At 35.6% G+C, this 18,346-nt stretch overlaps 1 protein-coding gene across 1 annotated transcript in view; it reads right to left on the reverse strand.

The window, feature by feature from the left end:
- The window catches only part of TTC28 (tetratricopeptide repeat domain 28), a 533,622-nt gene that overhangs the window by 264,186 nt on the left and 251,090 nt on the right, over positions 1–18,346 (reverse strand). The window contains exon 3 of the mRNA XM_045534372.1: positions 6,324–6,471. Within this exon, the coding sequence (XP_045390328.1) occupies positions 6,324–6,471 (148 nt within the window). The remainder of the gene's footprint in view (positions 1–6,323; positions 6,472–18,346) is intronic.

An 18,346-nucleotide genomic window follows, 5' to 3' on the forward strand; every position in this document is an offset into this window, starting at 1 on the left:
AAAAGCTTCATGTTTTTTGCACATTTTTTAATGGGATTGTTTGTTGTTGTTGTTGTTTTACTTGCTGATTTGCTTGAGTTCTTTGTAGATTCTGGTTATTAGCCCTTTATCAGATATATAGCTTGTGAATATTTTCTCCCATAGTGTCGGTTGTCTATTTGTTCTGTTGTTTCCTTAGCTGTGCAGAACCTCTTTAGTTTAATCAAATCCCATTTATTTATTTTTCTTGTTGCTGTGATTGCCTTTGGCGTCTTTTTCATAAATTCTTTGCCTAGGTCGATATCTAGAAGAGTTTTTCCTACATTTTCCTCTAGAATTCTTATGGTTTCATGTCTTACATTTAAGTCTTTTATCCATCTTGAATTAATTTTTTTAAGTGGTGAGAGATACAGATCCTGTTTCATTCTTCTGCATGTAGCTATCTGATTTTCCCAGCACTATTTATTGCATAGGGTTTCTTTTCCCCAGTGTACATTGTTGTCTGTTTTGTCAAAGATCAGTTGGCTGTACACAGGTGGTTTTATATATGGGTTCTCTGTTTTTTGTTCCATTGGTCTATGTCTCTATATTTGTACCAATACCATGCTGTTTTGGTTACTATAGCCTTGTAGTATAGTTTGAAGTCTGGTAATGTGATTCCTCCACATTTGTTCTTTTTGCTTAGGATTGCTTTGGCGACTCAGGCTCTTTTCTGGTTCCAAACGAAGTGCAGAATTGATTTTTCTAGGTCTGTGAAGTATGACGATATTTTGATGGGGATTGCATTGAATCTGTAAATCACTTTGGGTAGTATGGACACTTTACAATGTTGATTCTGCCAATCCATGAGCATGGTATGTTTTTCCATTTGTTTGCTTCCTCTCCAATTTCTTTCCTCAGTGTTCCATAGTTCTCCTTGCAGAGATCTTTTACCTCCTTGGTTAAGTATATTCCTAGGTATTTTATTTTCTTTGTAGCTATTATGAATGGTATGGAGTCTCTGATTTGACTCTCAGCTTCACTGCTATTGGTATATCATGTACATTGATTTTGTATCCTGAGACTTTGCTGAATTCATTTATCAATTCCAGGAGTCTCTTGGTGGAGTCTTTGTGAATTTCTAGGTATATGATCATGTCATCAGCAAAGCTTGACCTCCTCTTTTCTGATTTGAATAGCCTTTATTGCTTTCTCTAGCCTGATTGTACCAGCTAGGACTTCCAGCACTATACTGAATAGAAGTGGTGACAGTGGGCACCCTTGTCTTGTTCCAGTTCTTAGGGGGAATGTTTTCAACTTTTCCCCAGTCAGCATGATGTTGGCTGGGGGTTTGTCATATATGGCTTTTATAATTTTGAGATATGTTCCTTCCATGCCAAGTTTGTTGAGGATTTTTATCATGAAAGAGTGCTGAATTTTGTCAGATGTTTTTTCTGCATCTATTAAGGTGATCATATGGTCTTTGTTTTTGCTTCTGTTTATGTGGTGAATCACATTTATTGATCTGTGTGTTGAATCATCCATGCATCCCTGGGATGAAGCCCACTTGGTCATAGTGGATTATTTTTTGATGAGCTGCTGAATTTGGTTTGCTAGCATTTTACTGAGGATTTATGCACATATATTCATAAGGAATATTGGTCTCTAGTTTTCTTTTGTTATGTCGCAGAAGTTTTTTTAATGTGTGAGTAATCAGTAAGATTCTTTCCAACTCTCTTATTCTTATTATTCTAATTCCTTTTTTTTTTTTTTTTTTTAACACAGGGTCTCACTCTATTGCCGGGCCAGAGTGTGGTAGCATCACCATAGCTCACTGCAACTTCAAACTACTGGGTTCAAGTGATCCTCCTGCCTCAGCCTCCTGAGTAGCTAGGACTATAGGTGTGAGCCACCATGCCCAGCTAATTTTTCTATTTTTTGTAGAGATGGGGTCTCGACATTATTCAGGCTGGTCTTGAACTCCTAGCCTCAAGCAATCCTCCCGCCTCCGCTTCCCAGAGTACTAGGATTACAGGCATGAGCCACTGCACTCAGCCTCTAATTGCTTTTTTAGAGTAAATTTAGGCTATTAGCAAAGGGACTAATTTTGTGATTTTATCAAGCTAGGCGGAAGAGACTTTGATGGCTTATAGCTATTAAGATGTTTTTCTTTCTAGAATCTATATGTAATACCTGATATAGCCAATGTCAAACCAACTCCATAAGAACATAAAGGCCCTTTGCAACATTAATTGATCTGCTCTCATGTGTTTTTGAAGTATAAAGGCTTTAAGAATTTAGGATGAACAAAGTCTATTTCCTGATACTTGAAGAGCCCATAGTAATGTAGTAAAGGCTAATAATAAACAAACATCCACACTCACCTAAGAGATATACTACATTCCATCAGTTGTGAGATGCACATTTATCCACATATTAACATCTCTGAATTTGAGACTTAATATCTCTGAACTCAATGGTGCCTCACAACGGCTTGTCACTTCTGTATCTAAATAGAGCTCTTTCAATATATACAAAATAAAAAGTAATAAGAAAGGATTATGTCATCATTTAATAATCCTTTTTCTTAGTAATTTTCTTCTTTCTTAATAATATATAAAATAATGACACAAATTTCAATCCAGAGTTCTTAGAACTGGTAAACCATGCCATGGGACCCTAGAAGAGAAAAGTGTTACCTCTACCAGGGTAGTCTGGGAAGGCTTCCCAGAGGAAGTGACATCTGAATAGAAATTGTGAGTACTCATAAAGAGGACCTTGTGTACAGTGTAGTGTTCATTCTACATCCACAGCACTATGCCTGCCATAAACATAAGAATGAGACTGATACCACTATTACTGCTACTGCTTCCACTCCTCAGTGAGAAAAAAGGCATCACGCTGCAAAGAAGGCATCCTACAGGGGCCTGCCTTTACATTCTAGTGCTTAACTTTCAAAACCACATTAATAGGTAAATATTATAATTTTCCTGTACAGATAAGGGCTGAAGTATAGAGAAAGAAAGCAGCCTTGCTCAGTCAATAGACTAGCAAATGGCAATCTAATTCCAATTAGACTCCAACCTTTTGGGGGAAAAAAGCCTATGTTTTTAACATAACATTTCAGAAGTAAGCCTCCTATAAAAAGTGACTCCCACCTAAAAGAGAACCAGAGGGAAAGAGTCCTCTGAGGGTGGACAATTAGGCAAATAAAAGCCCCAACTTGACCCTAAGATAAAAGAATATACATTCAACAGCCATTTATCTATCAGCACTTCATAAAATCAGCTTCCTTGGATTCCCTGGAGCTGGTAGAAACACCACAATAGGTGACAGTCCATAAATGTAAAAGTCTTTAGATTAACAAATTAATGGGAGGACATAATATACACAAGAGAACCCTCAGCAAGAAGCAGCCCTGGCACCTTTAGAGGAACAAATAACAGTAAACTAAATCTCACTTTGTAATTATACTACTAAATCCATGGTTGGCAGTCGTAGCATGCTACAACATCCAAATTTGCTTAAATATTTATTAAGGTACAATGAAATGAAACTGCTACAAGACTATCTAAAAAGGAGAAATGGAATATGGTAAAAGGCTAACTTGAGAAGTCATGTAAAAGAAAGTATAAATTTATATTTATACTTACGTTTATGTTTTCATTAATGATTTAAAGAAATACATTATGTATAATAATGTAAATACATCCACAAAAGAAATAGTTTAATTGATATCTGGATTGTGAGCCTGAGTGAAATTATAAAAATGAAGTGAAACGGATTTAATTCAGTTAGAAATACAGGCAACAATAATTAAAAAAATCAAATGAGTTTTAATGTAAATATTATATAATGCATTTATATGGGAACAAGGGTATATTAACATATGTTGACCCAGACTTTTAAAAAAATGAAATCTTAAAATTTCCAGGCCAGGCACAGTGGCTCTCGCCTGTAATCTTAGCACCTGGGAGGCCGAGGCAGGGGAACTGCTTGAGGCCAACAGTTCAAGACCAACCTGAGCAACAGTGAGACCCCATCTCTACAAAAAATAGAAAAAAAAATTAGCCAAGCGTGGTGCCATGCACCTGTAGTCCCAGCTACTCAGGAGGTGAGGCAGGAGGATCACCTGAGCCCAAGAGTTTGAGATTGCAGTGAGCTATGATGATGCCATTGCACTCTAGCTGGGGTAACAGAGTCAGAGCCTGTCTCCAAAACAAACAAACAAACAAAAATAAAACAAAAAAAAAAAACTTCTAAAAAGAACAGACCACAGGAATGCTATACAGGTTACAGGAGCTTTGCTTATAGAAGCACCTGGACCAGAGAGTTTTCTCTGTTGCATTTAAGAATTACAAAACAAAAACAATGGACACAACAGATCAGGCCTATAGGTAAGGTGACACAGGCTGCACAGCTATGCAACAGCAGAAACTTAGAAAGTTGCAGGAGGCTAAAATAAACAGTGGGTAAAAGAACTGGCAGCAAATGATGACAGATTTTGTGGATTACAACCATATGACAAAAACAGAGGTCATTAAGACATGGGTTGATGCACAGAACAACACTGTGCAAAGCAACAGTCTCTATAAAATGTTGATAAGAGAAGCCCACCTGGAATAGATACAGTGGTAAAGGCGATGCTACAAATGAATGAGATAAATTAAATTGCTTTAAGGGAAGAGAAGAAGATATTGCAGCACTCCAGGTACCTGTAAGAAGCAGCTTTCTCCGGGGTCGGCCTTAGGTCACTCACCTAAGATGCGAAAGAAAGAACCTGGTACAGAAAACCCTAAGGGTGACAGCAGCTCTGAGCTATTTCTAGCACTGCAGTGAAGATTTCCTTACATTTATCTAAACAGATTGCTTCAAAGGCAAAATGGTTAAGTATGATTCTGCTGATCTCAACACATTCACTCCAATATTCTCTGGCAGCAGCAGAAATACCTCCGAATAAAGAGGTAATACCTTTATGAACAAAATAAAAAATGCTCCACGTAAATTCCTTGTGGAGGGGTATAAGGAAAGAAAAAGAAAAAAACTGGAGAAATGGAAAGGAGAGATAGATTATTTTTTGTTGTTTTCTATCCCCCTACCTCCCCGCCCCCCAAGCTCTGGAGCTTCAAAGCGCATCTGCTCCAAGTCAGAGTTTATTAACAGCAGGTCCCCCGTGGTTCCAACCATTAGGTTCCTGCAGCAAAGACTCAGCTCTGTATGGTTTATAAAATCACATGAAGAGAGGTTTTCTTACTACTTTTTTCTAAAACATGAGATCCCTAACTTTCAGGAAAGTATTTTTTATAGCTATTAATTGCCCAGAGACTGCATGAGCTCCCTTTAGTTCATCAAACTTTTATTTAGCACATATTTTGAGCCAGTATATTAAAGCTATCTTATGCTGCAAACATCTTCAAAACTAGATTCAATGTTGAATCATGCTGCCATCAGAAATTTTAGGTTCACTCTCCCATATGAAAAATTCAAAAATGTACCATTCAGAGAGAAAAACAGAGTTGTTTGACATAACCTAATTAATATGAAACATTATTGTCTGTCTACTATTTGCCATGGATCTGCCTTACTGTATCCATCACTCCCTAAAGATGACAATTGGTACACACTTTCAGTCAAATCTTCCCAAGAGCTCATTCCTCAAAAATCAATGTTCTTCAAAATGAAAGGGGGACCTCAGAACTCCTCCAGCCTCCACAGCACTATTTTTCAATCCATTCTCCCATTTTTCCAGAATACCAGCTGGTATAAAGTAGAAGTCAGAACAGGGAAAAAATATGTAAACTAGTGTCTGTCTGTCTTCTTTCTCTCTCTCTCTCCTTTCAAAATTCAACATAACCTTTTAATGCTCCTCTGAAAAATGTGAGACAGCCTACAGTTAGATACATATTTCCTTTTATGAAATATAAGAATGTCAAATGTCTTCTCTTATTTGATTATTTCTAAAAGGCACATTAGTCCATCTGAGCAAATCAATTTACTACTGGAAGTGTTGTGGTTTAGAATTACAAAATCTTAGAACTACAAAAAAAAAAAAATAAGGATTATTTAAAATACCCTAAAATCCAAAGATGTCAATTCATTTACCTACAGTCATACCGTTAGTTAATGAAAAATTTAAGAATATCATCTAGGGCCACAAACTTCCAGGCCAGTGACCTTTCCACAATGCTATTGTGCCTCATTAACATCAGTTATTGACAGTGATTCTTGATCTTCCTTTGTCTAAAATATCCGATCTTAGCAAATTTGTAACCTATCAGTTCCCTGTGCCTGAGCGTAAAGTCTTAGAAGGCTAGAAATGTTCTACTTTGAATTAATGTTAGACCAAGTACTTTTATCTCATTTACCTCTCATGGGAGATTTCATGGCAGCTTCTACCATCCCCACCAGAAGCTGAAGACTCTTGGGGTCTTGAGCCAGTCCAGATGCAAAGGCCGCCAGGGCATCGGCATGACGTCCAAGGTACTGGAGGGCAACACCCTGTCGGAAGTATGCCTGAAAATAAAGCAAATATGTGTTTTACTTATGACACTGCGCTGTAACAAGCTGGTCGTGATTCTTTGCTACAACAACAGGTCAGCAGAACTAAGATTGAGATGTCCCTGGCTCAAAACCCCAGTAAACAGTTTCTAATCAAACCTACTGATTTCTTCTAACATCATAAAATGTAAGCATACTTCTTTCGGGCAATTTATATTTAAAACTTTCACTCTTCTCTATGACACCAATTTTATCACATTCTTTGGCATTTATTCACATACTGTTTTTATTGGTTTTTGATTATTTTAAAAATATTTCTTATCCCACTTTTAATGCCATAAGCACCTCAAGGACAGGGACTTGGAGATTTATTTATATCTCACCTAAGTATCTGGCACAGTGCAAGATAAATGAGAGATAAATTCATTTTATTTTATTTATATTTTCCCCTTAAATAATTAAAAGAAAAAATTAATGTGATTTCTATTAAAATGATTTTAATAATGAGTAATATAACATGGCTACATACTTTTAATGCAATGTTTCAGACATAATATTTAAAAGCAGTTACCTAAAATACGTGTACTTTGCTTAGAAATAACAAAAAAAAGATTGCTGTCCTTTGGTTAATTGGGTTAGTTTAAAAACTAGTATTATCATCTGTGATTATAGGAAAACATTTCTCCTCCCAACTAACTGCAGAAAGGGCCAAAGAATTAATAAGATATTTAAATTTAGAGCTTAAATATTTAAATTTTAGAATAGTTTCAAGAAACTGCAGTTTATTTTCAAGTACACAGAGTAAACTAATTAAATGGACAAAGTGTTACTACTATGCAACCAGCAAAGGACCTTGTACCTAATTAAATAATACATGAAAATAACATTATTAATGCATGCATTGCTTATGTGACAACATCTGCTTTTAAAATACTTGGCTTCCTATTCAACTGAAATACTCTTACAATACTGTTTTATAATACAGACTTAACTTTTTTCAGTCTAATATACATAGAAATTATCACAAATCTTATTCACAGGATCAAAATGAAATTTCAGACTCTTAAAACTACCAAATAATATATGATTTTATAATTTTGTATTATACGTGGATACACACAGAGAGCAAGAGAGACAGCACCTTTCATGATTATAGAATATATTTATTTACCTTATCTTATTTCATTTTTACAATGACTCTTTGAGGTAATTTAAAATAGACAATGAGTGCTATTCAGTGTTTGTATTAAGAAACAATCCATAAACAGAATGAATACTTAAATTATTATGGGCTATTCAGACTTCTATTAGTTTTAAACTATCAGCAGCTGTTAAAACTCAGAACCCAGCAAGACAATAACTTATAAATGCACTTTCATTACTAATTCATAAGATCACTTTCTTTCACTGGACTCAGCCACTATTTTAATCTTTAATGTGTTTACAAACATTTTTCATTACCTTTTTCATGTCACATTTTAGGTAGTTTCTATAACCTAAGAGGCAATAGTATATTCCAACTAAAAATAACTATAGTTTACGTTAGTCTAGAAATGCTATGTTAAATCTAAACTAAAAATATACATACTTATATGTATTTTATATATAAATATGTCAAATACCTATATACTGTAAATATTTTCTGAAAGACAAAAAAATCAGTTATTGATTTCAGGTATATATCATAAGAAACACAAAAATCTTAAATTAGCCTCAATGAGTTTTGATAACTTCTTACGTATTTAAAGGAAAACTTTATCATTCGTTGCTTTACAGAGAAAGAGCAACGGCTTTCCCTGTCTGCCAAGTAAAACCACTGAAAAGTATGATTTACCTTCCTCTTAGGAGACAGGCAAAGTTCAGTGTTAAATGCAAGCTATGGTCTCATGTTCACACAGCAGCTCAAGGAGAGTGCATATATTCTGCTTTTTTTATGACACTTAGAAATTAGATGAAAAAAGGGTACCACTGGATGATGCCTCCCACAATCTTTGCTTCCTTTCTTCAGGAGGAGATTTTAAAAAGAGGTATAGGAGAAAAGGCTCAAAAGTCTTCCTTGGTCCTCTCTTATCCGCTTCCAGAGTCCCTAATCCAACTTTGTAAGATTTTATCGGTTAAAAGCTTAGACTTGTATCCTGTCAAGATAGCATAATGAGTCAAGCTCTGACAAACCCCTGTTCCAAACTCAAACAGTGGGGCTCTCCCAACTTTTTCCATGCGATATTCATCACATGTACAAATACCTGTTGAATAAAAATAAGTTGTTTATACTTTTGTGAGAGATACGCCACTAAGGAGTTCAAGCTGATGACGATAAAAATCTAGATCATAGGTTATTGTGATAGAATAAAGAGAATTCACTACGGTACTTGGCAGAGAGTAACTATTCAATAAAATCTATTTTCATTAGTAATGAAAAAAGAAACTTAATAAGAACACATAATTATAGACTGACAGAATACAAGGTAGTCCAATGAATATTTTAAAATACTTCACTATGCAATATAACATTATTCAATTCCCATCACTGTTTCATGCACTCCTCCCCCTGTTCCATAAAAGACTGTTAACAACCAAGAAATTATGTAATTGAGACCTCTCATTGCCGTAAGGCTTCCAGACAAAATCTAAGCCACCAGACTAAAAGAAAGTGGTATATTATCAAGTCTTGAGAGATACAGCAGTCACCCATAGGAGCCTCTGGCCAGCCTCCTCCAAAGCAGAGGTCAAGATGTGCTGAGATTCATAGCTGTTGACCAAAGCTTTAAGAAAACTGACATGATGCCTATCTGCCTCTCCCCCTACTCGTTCCTACTACTAATTTTTCTCTTACCATCACAGGTTTCACAGGAAGCCACTTCATCTGGGAGGGGGACAAATTCTGCTAAGATTGAGCACAGGCAGTATGTGCACAGCATACCGAGGTAAGATGGGGGTCTATAAGGCAATGTTGAATACTTGGTGACCAGTCAACATCATATAATATTATACTCTTGCCTCATGAACCTACCACATATATACCACATTGTAATCACTGGTTATGCAGTAGATGGAGAAGGAAGGGCAACATGGACTAACTGTTGAGAACACCTATACCCTGAGTACAATGGTTTTAGCTGAAGCGTTAGCTATGTAGTCTAATAGTAGGATGCCTAGATTTGCAAGTGTTCCATTCATTATTTTTTTTCTTGTTCACCACAAAGATGCCACAGTGATTATTCTATGTATGCTACTAAATGACATCACAAATAATATAAAGACAACTGAATTATAAGAATAAGTTTCCATTCCTTCTTTCCTTTAATTATCATTCCTTAAAAATCTACAGTGCCAGGCACTGTGACAACTAATGCAAAGAAACAAAGACAGGACTCATACCCTCCTCAAGGTGCTCACAGTCTAGAGGGGAAAAATATAAAAAGCTACAAATGTCTTGACTGCTAGATACAGAAATGGTAATAGTAATTAATGATGTAGTATTTCAGAGGTTACAAAAATGTAACTAATGACTAAAGTATTTATGCCCTGTTGTTAAAATTGTTAGTATTATATTAACATTTACTTTCTATTAAGTAGCTGTTCCTCTCACCCCAAGAGGGTTAAAGTAAAAACACTAAACGTGAAACAGTAAACTATTCACCCTGTAAGTATCCCTGGAATAAATGAAGGCTCTGTAAGTCTTTGTTTTCAACACACCATTTCTGGTTCACAATTCTAAAATGTCAGTAACACCCTACTCTCCCTTGGCCCAGATAAGTGATGAAGTAACTTACTATGTTCACAGGTACATTTCCATATTTATAACATAAAATATTTAACAAATGTATGTAATATGTAATGATATATAGAATTAAGACTCTATACTCATATGCACAATGCATAAACTATTACTTAGTTCAAGCATTTGCAAATAATCTGCCTTTGATTTTGATTTAATCTGTTTTCTTTCTTCCTTCTCTTTTCCATCTTCTTTCTCTTTTCTAGCTTCATCATCATTTCCACCTCCTTCTTTCTTTCCATCTTCCTCCTCTTCATCTTCTTTTCTGCCTTTTCCATCTTTTTCCTCATTTTTATCTCCCTTCTCTTTTCTCTCTTCTTTTTTTTCCATCTTCAATCTCCTTTCCATCTTCTTTCTCTCTTTGGTCTTCTTCCTCTTTTTCATCTTCTCCTTTCTCATTTCCATCTTTGTCCTCTTTTCCATCTTCTTCTTCCCCTTCCTTCGCATCCTCATCTTTGCCTTCTTTTTCCATCTTCTCCTTTATCTTCTTCTTTGTTTTGCTCTTCTTCATCCCCTTTCTGATCTTCTTTTTCACCTCCTTTTCCTTTTGTTGTCACTGCTTTTTTCTTTTCTCCTCCCTCTTCTTCAACATCTTCAAGTTTTTCTTCTTTTACTTCTTCAAATGTTATACTTTAGTGTTCCTAATCTATCTTTTGCATTTTGAATTTGAACTTTTTTACATCTCCTGAAAAACAATTATCCCTAGCCTAACATGGTGGTATACCTGCTTGCCAATATATACTTTCTACATAATTGCCATCTTTGGTCTACAATGTCTGTAAATCACATGAATTTTTACTAAATTTTCCTTTGTTATTTTATTTTAAAAATGAGTAGAAGAGGAGAAAATAGAAATGCTGATTCTGGTTTTTAAAAAGCAGCAGTACTAATTTATAATTTGACACAAATGGCTCAAAAATAAAATGATTATAGGATACCCAAACCAGAAAACTTTTTTTTTTTTTTTTTTTGAGACAGGGACTCCATCTATTGCCTGGGCTAGAGTGCAGTGTTCTCATCATAGCTCACAGCAACCTCAGACACCTGGGCTCAAGCAATCCTCCTGCCTGGGCCTCCCAAAGTGCTAAGATTACAGGCATGAGGCACCTGGCCCAGCCCCAAACCAGAAAACTTTCAACATCACTGTATGTACATAAAACAACTAAGTTCAACTATGATGGAAAAGAATAAAATAAAGTTAGAGAATATATAAAAAATGGTTATAAAAAGAAAGAAAGATCTGAGATTTTATTTTAGTTCTCTGGGAATTAATACTCTCCAGTTGCCCACCATGTAAGTCTTCTGTTTGATATTTGCATATTTGATATTTTACATAGTTGACTTTCATATACTTTTTCAGGAATGTATTATTGGGCAAACAAAAAACCAAAAAATATGCATGTATTACTTAAAACAGATATCCATGAGAAAAATATAAATATACACATATTACCTACTATAAAAGTTATTACAGTTTACATGTTATACATTATGCCACTTCATTTACATATAAAAAAGAAAGCACAGGATCTGCATCCTCAATAAGTTTTCACAGTCTTGCAACAAATAGCCACCTGCATGGATACAAACATGCAAATTACTTTTGCTATGTATTTGTTTCATTTAGGACAAAGGAGAAATTATCCAGAACAGGACTATCCAATACAACTTTCTGCAATGATGGAAATGTTCTCTGTACTGTTTAATAACAGTAGCCTCTGACCAGCCACATGTGGCCACTGAGCACTCAAAATGTGGCTAACATGACTAAGAAACTACATTTTCTAGAAACTACCTGATTACTTTTTAGTTGTGTGCCTTTGGCCAAGTCACTTATAGAGGGGATGATAATCATGACCTTAGAGGATTGTAATAATGGTTGCTAACTAACATGAAATAAAAAACACAGAGAAGGCGCTTTTTAAAATACTAAACAGAAGTGACTCTCTCACTGACTGTGTTACTCTAGATTTGGCACTTGAAATTTAATCAGGTAGTGTGTCTGCTTCACCAGCTCGCAGATTACAAATCACCTTTTAATAAAGTGGGTGAGGGGCTGACAAAAATTAAGCACACAAAAAAATTAATGATCATAATGACTACTTTGAGTCATTGAGGAAGTAGTTAATTTATGTTTGTCACCTTCTGTTTCAAAAACCTGTAGAGTAGATAACAGATTTGAGGAAAATTTTCAATCAAAATCATTTTTTAAAATGTTTATGCTTTGACAGTTGACTGGGTAGGCTTCAGATATCTAGTAAGTTCATTATTTAGAACAAATGATGCAGGTTAAATAAGGTCCTTTCGCCTGGGTGGAAAAGAAGAAAGAGGTGGCAGAAAATGGAAGGCTAAAAATCTGTCTATAGGAGCACGAAACACAACTTCCTTCCAAGGACTTTATCCTGACACATTGATTATTAGAATTATTACAGGGTTTTCTGAGGTCCAAGCCTGACCTTAGAATTAAAAAGAGTCCAGTATTGTCATATCAGTCCTGCCTCTATAAATTATCTCAAGTTTTACTGCATATATGTAGGTATTTTATTTTCCAAAACTTTTTCTAAGTTATCATTTGCTGAACAGCTACTCTGTACCAGACACTGTGCTGGGTGCTTTCCATAGTTTATCACTAATCCTCACAATACCCTGCAAGAAGTTCTTATGATGACACTGCACAAGAGAGGCAGTTACAAAACTGGCCCCAAATCATCCAGCTACAAAGTGAGACAAACCTGCTGCCATACTCTCTCTTTCTACTTTCCACGCTGCCTCTTTGATAAAAGAATTAATGGTGTGTGATTAACCTCTAAATCAGCTTTTTGTCTGGGAATTTCTTGTACTTATAAAATTCAACGTATGGAGGCAGAAATGAAGGAAAATCAGAAATGACACAGAAAATTTATGAACATGAATATTTAATCTCTATTCCATTAGCAACCGTTGATTGTAGAACAATTTCTAATGAATTGGATGGAGGGAAAATTCATTTCATTAACCTTTCATATAAATGTATTATTATTGAACCAAATAGGCCACTGTACTTGCAACTCAGTTTGATGTTAATTAGATTACAGGCATGAGGCTTTAAATCAACGAGAAACAAAAGGAGCCATCAGCAAGCTTCTCAGCCAAGGCTTGTTTGTTTGGTGGCTAAAATGGATTTTTACCAGCAATGCAATTTGCTATTCTTCTTCTGAAGGGAATTTTCTCTTGCTTCTGTTTGCTGACACTTCATATTAAACATAAAAATAAAATAAAACCTTGAGAATCAGCAAAGAACACATTCTTCATGTGACAATGTGCTTTACCTGCTCCGCTGAGAGGAAACATTCCTACCTCTCCAGAAAATTACACTTCTATTTTTTTACCAGTCTATCACACTGTATGCTGAAAGCATGTGCAAAAAGATTAGGGGCTATTTTAGAAAACACCATTATTTAGTTTGGAACCCAGAGCCAGGGATCCAAATGGCCTAAACATAATGTTCTAACCAAATCTGCAGCTGTGAATTGTTTGTCTCTCTGACGCTGGCCATCATAAGAACATTTAGAATCAATTTATAAAGGAAGTCTGCTCTCAATCCTCATTGTCTCATAGCACATAAGCTTTTACTTTCCCAAAATTAATTTTAAACTAATTGTATCAAAATGTTATTAAGATGACAAGTTTATGAGAAAACCATATTTTTAAAAGGAATGAGAAATTTGATAAGAAGTTAAAGAAAAGATGAAATGCCAACCAGGAATTAAATAACTACATAAGTGTCATTTTCTAGCACTGGAGGGATTCCCAAAGTTACAGTTTACGTCAGATTATAAAATGTGTATACTATCATCTGAAGTCTCTCTTCTAAACTTTAAAATAAACAGTGAAAGAAGTCTGCAGTCCTGTGGAGAAATGGTTCTGAACTTTCCATATCTTGTGCCTTCATTCTATGGGTGTGGTATAGGAAGTGTGTAAAGTCATGCCAAGAAGGAAACGAGGAAATTTCCTGAACATTCTCCAAGAAATCATCTGGCTTCAGCATGAGCTGTCTGCCCCTGCCCTACCAATCCTCTCCCCACTCCAGAATACAGAGCTCATGTGCTTTCATGTACATAACCTAGTCCTGGGGACTGTGGTAAACCCAGAAGCAAATGGAGGAGAATAATGGTGGACAGAGAGAATGGTGGATTAGGAAAAACACTGAAGCCAACAATGCAGGAATTAAAGCCATCTAAATTCTCACTAACTGCTGAAAAAAAAATAAAACAGATGGCATCTCGCCTACCACAATGTAGCTACACCTAAACCATGCCAGATTAATGGAAATCCATTCCTTCCAGAAAGTAGTCTATGAAAAATTATTGCTATAAGCAGCTATGCACTGGGATATGGGATCTCTATATAAGGCTTCTTCAGGCAGATGAAATTCTACCATTAGAGATTCACTCCTTTGATCTTTCTGGCTATGAACTCTTGCTTTTCTCTTCAAATTATCATTCAAACAGGAGTCCATAGCATTATACAAGAAAGAAGAGCAAAGCCATATGCTAACGTGACACATCTCCTGAAATGTCAAAGTTATTTGAAGTTTTTGAGAACTTTTTTAATTAATAAGCTTTATTTTTAGAGAAATTTTAGGTTCACAGCAAAATTGAGCAGGAAGTATAGAGCATTCTTACACACCCCCTGCCCTCACATATGCATAATCTCCCCCACTATTGACAATCTATACCACAGTGGTACATTTGTTATAATCTATGAAGAATTATTTTTATATAAAAAATTATAGAAGAAAATGAAGAGTTGACAGAATTTTTTAAAAGAGAAAATATTAATATAAAGAAATGTCCATCTCCATTCCTCCTATAGCCCTAATTCTTGGAATAGTCTCTTTTGGCTTTAGGTGTTTGGGAAAGCAAAATTTGAGAAATACTGCTAAGCCACTGACAGCTAATAGCTTTGCTAATTGCTTCAATTGCTAGCTAGCAGTAAGAGTCTCCAGAAAAGAATATGCATTTGAGGGCGAGCACAGTAGCTCACACCTGTAATCCCAGCACTTTGAGAGGCCCAGGTGGGAGGATCGTTTGAGGCCAGGAGTTCAAGACCAGCCTGGGCAACATAGAAAGACTCAATCTCTACAAAAAAAATTTTTTTTTAATTAGCCAGCCATGGTAGCTCATGTCTGTAGTCCTGGCTACTTGGGAAGCTGAGGCAGGAAAGATCGTTGAGACCAAGAATTTGAGTTTACAGTGAGTGATGATCAGGCCACTGCATTCCAGTCTGGGCAACAGAGTGAGACACTACTTAAAAAAAAAAAAAAAGAAAGAAAAAGAAAAGGAATATGCATTTGACGAAGGGACATGAACAGGGTGACACGAGCAAGTGGTAACAACAGGGCTGAAAGGCAAAAATATATGCCTAAAATACTTGCACAAATATTTCACACGTTTTTCTAAATAATAAACTTTCCAGCCTACCCTCTTTCCCCTTCTCATATTATATAACCTTTCTGTGTTGGCACATGTGTGCTAGGGTGTGCCACATATCAAAATGAGAAATAAGAAAAGAAAAATGACTGCCTCTCAGTACTTACTAGAACAAAAATACAACACACTTTATATATTTTCGAAAGGAAAGAAGTTCCAGTTCTAAGCAAGATGCAGTATGTATACTCCACCCAGTCTTCTCTACTGACTACAACTATACCCTAGAAACACTTCACAGAATAGCTCTATGAGGACTCTGAAGAGTAAATGGTAGCAAGTGAATCAAGGAAGGAGACCAAAATTCAAAGCAATACCAAGCCAGCAATGGGTTTCCTGTTTTGGTTTAGTTTGGTTTTTCTTTCCTATCTGCTATTGCCCAACTTGGATTCAAAGGCAGCTCAAAATCAGGATGTTCTCACTGGGTACAAACAGAAAATGCTCCAAGAAAAACCTTCTCCTTCTAGTCAGGGAGCAAGAAAGGAGACTCCTAAGGGTCAGAGAGACTACAGAAAATCTTCTGTTTTCAAAATCTTCTTTATATTCTCTCCCAGCCCACATCCTAGGCAAGCCAGCAGTGGTAGGGATGGCAACAGCACTGGCTAATGGCAAGCAGCTAAAATTCTGAGGCAGGGAACCCTTCTGTCTGATCAGACTCCTATGGTCTTAAGGGCACAGGATGAGTTACAACACTTTTTTCTCTCTCTCTGCCCTCTCACTTCTGGATACCTCACTTCATATAGACACAGTTACAGGACATGTGTAGCAATACAGGCAAACTAGCTTAGGGCCAGAGACAGGAAGTGGGGGAGGCAGCTGGAAAGTGTCAGAGAGATTAGATATAGGAGGGAGCTCATGAGAGCAGTCTCATACAGCAGTATATGGCTCTGACCCTAAATAGCATACCAAAGGCCTTGAGAACTAAGCTACATGGTAGGCTACCATCCGGTTCTCAGACTGACCACTCAGTGGTACATATGAAGGGCAGATCCTACTAGAACAAAAAAGGCTCTGAAAACTTAATTGACATTGGAACTGAAGTCCACAACATGGGGATTGAATCTTGTAGCCTGAGGTAAATTGTTTGTTAAACCAGGTAAACTGTTTGTTAAAACAAAACAATAACTACATTCTTCTTAAAATGTAAAATAAGGTCTATAAACTTGAAAAAATGTAAACAAGATGCAGAGATTCATAAGATAATATCAAAACATTCATAATAGAAACCAAAATTACTTGGCCTATGAAGAAGCAGGACAATCAACAAACACCAACTCCAAGATGACAAAGAGGTTAAAATTATCACACAAACATTTTAACGTAGCTATTACAACCATGTTCTAATAAATAAAGGCAAACACTCTTATAACACATGGAAAGATAGAAACACTCTGGAAATTAATAAAAGATATAAAGAAAAATAAAAGTTTTAAAACATAAAAATAAATGATGTAAAATATTTATGTGATGGGCTCAATAGCAGAATGGAGATGACAGAGAAAAGAAACAGAGAATTTGAAGACAGATCAACAGAAATTACCTAATCTGAATAAAAGAGAGAAAAATAATTGAAAACAAAAATGAATGTAGTCTCAGGGATACGGGGAACAATAACAAAAGGTCTAAAATTCATGTCACTGGAGTCCCAGTAGGAGACAAGGAGGAGAGTGGAGCAGAAAAAAATTTTTGAATAAATAATGGCTGGAAATTTCCCACACTTTATGAAATTTACAGATTCAAGAAGCTCAGTGAACCCCAAACAAGATGAATCCAAGGAAATCTATGAATAGATATATCAGAATCAAACTAGTGAAATTAAAAACTACATATATATATAGAAAGTAGCCAGAGAAAAAGACACATTACACGCAGGGAAACAACAATTCAAATGACTATAGATTTCTTATAAGAACCATGGAGACCAAAAAGGAGTGGAAAAACATTTTTAAATTGCTGAAAGAAAAGAACTTTCAACCCGGAATTTTATCTCCAGTGAAATATCCTTAAGGAATGGTAATAACATAAACACATTATCAGATGAAGGAAAACTAAGAGAATATGTCACCAGGAGACCTGCTCTAAAAGAAACACTAAAGGAAATACTAGAGAATACACAACGGAAAAGTTCAGTGCAATAAGTCTAAATAAATAAAAAAAATAGCGAATAAACTGAAAAAGAAATAAAACTATTCCTATTTGTAGCCAATATGAATATCTACATAGACAATCCCAAGGAATCTGCAAAAAAGCTCCCAGAACTAATAAGTAAATTTAGCAAGGTCATGGATACAAGAATTACACATAAAATTCTATATTTCATACTAGCAAGGAACAACTAAAAACTGAACTTTTAAAAACAGTGGCTCTATCAATACAGTATAATATTGTGAAGGGTTATACACATATCAATAGAAAAGAACAGAAAGTACAGGAATAGACCCCACAAATATGAACAACTGATTTTTACAAAGGTGGAAAGGAAATTAAAAAAAGACAAGAAACTACTCTTTTCTGCAAGTGGTACTGAAATAATTGGACATTTATATACATAAAAATGAACCTAAACCCATGTTTTTTACCTTACACAAGAATTAACTCAAACTGAACCACAGATCTAAATATGAAAAAGTTAAACTATAAAAAT

The sequence above is a fragment of the Lemur catta genome, chromosome 21 (genome assembly GCF_020740605.2).
Source record: "Lemur catta isolate mLemCat1 chromosome 21, mLemCat1.pri, whole genome shotgun sequence".
NCBI lineage: Eukaryota > Metazoa > Chordata > Mammalia > Primates > Lemuridae > Lemur > Lemur catta.